The 843-nt window shown below is 35.3% G+C and overlaps 1 protein-coding gene across 1 annotated transcript in view; it reads right to left on the minus strand.

The window, feature by feature from the left end:
* Positions 1-843, minus strand: part of LOC102299799 (nectin-2) — a gene marked incomplete in the record, with an annotated part of 22,483 nt that overhangs the window by 18,614 nt on the left and 3,026 nt on the right. Inside the window, 1 exon segment of the mRNA XM_042217297.1 lies at positions 1-62. Coding sequence (XP_042073231.1) covers positions 1-62 — 62 coding nt within the window.

Raw genomic sequence — 843 nt, forward strand, 5'->3', positions numbered from 1 at the left:
GCACGGTAAGATAGCAGTACCTCCTTGTTCCACTGTCACACTTCCACCAATCACCCGGAGAGCTGGAAAGTACATGAAAGATCAGATCACAGATGAAAAAGTAAAAACAAAAGAGCATCCAAGAAGATTTTCACACTTAAACACTTAAAACACACACTTAATTGACTGTTTATCTTGATCATTATTTTGACTTTCAACAATTAAATAAAAGTGCCTGAGTGAGAATAGAAATAGAAAACAAAGCAAAAGCAGACCAAGCTCTCCCTGACCATGTGCCTGGATGTGCCAGTCAGCTGTTTTGGATTAGTCTGAATGAGTAACACTATGTCAATTACAGAAATACAGTGCTATGACAAAGAAATTGCTGCTTTCCTGATTTCTTAGTTATTTTGCATATTTGTCACGTTAAAGTGGGCCTAGTGTAAAAAACAACAAACAGATGTAGATGTGCAGCCAGCTGTGCAAACACAGTGAGTGAGAGTAAGAGAGGAGAGTATTTATGCTTCCAAGAGAAGAAATGAGGAGAAAGCTTATATGAACCAAAAAGCAGAGTTAATCTGTTTCACACCGACGATGAATGAATATTCCTACTATGATTATTTAGTGGCCATAGATGGGCCTAATAGAAAAAAACATGGAAATTAATTTACGCAAAATAAAAGGTCCTCAATTAATTATACTAAATTTGATATTAACAGCTACTTTGAAGCTACATTGAAGATCTCAGTAGAAAGACAGAAATTATTTCATCCCCAACCATGTTCACCTCACATACTTTATCATGATAAGAATGCAATAATTCAAACATACACTGAAAATATGGAAATGCTTTTCAGATTTTGA

This window comes from Haplochromis burtoni, unplaced genomic scaffold (assembly GCF_018398535.1).
Source record: "Haplochromis burtoni strain Fernald_Lab_line unplaced genomic scaffold, NCSU_Asbu1 Contig_1791, whole genome shotgun sequence".
Classification (NCBI taxonomy): Eukaryota; Metazoa; Chordata; class Actinopteri; order Cichliformes; family Cichlidae; genus Haplochromis; species Haplochromis burtoni.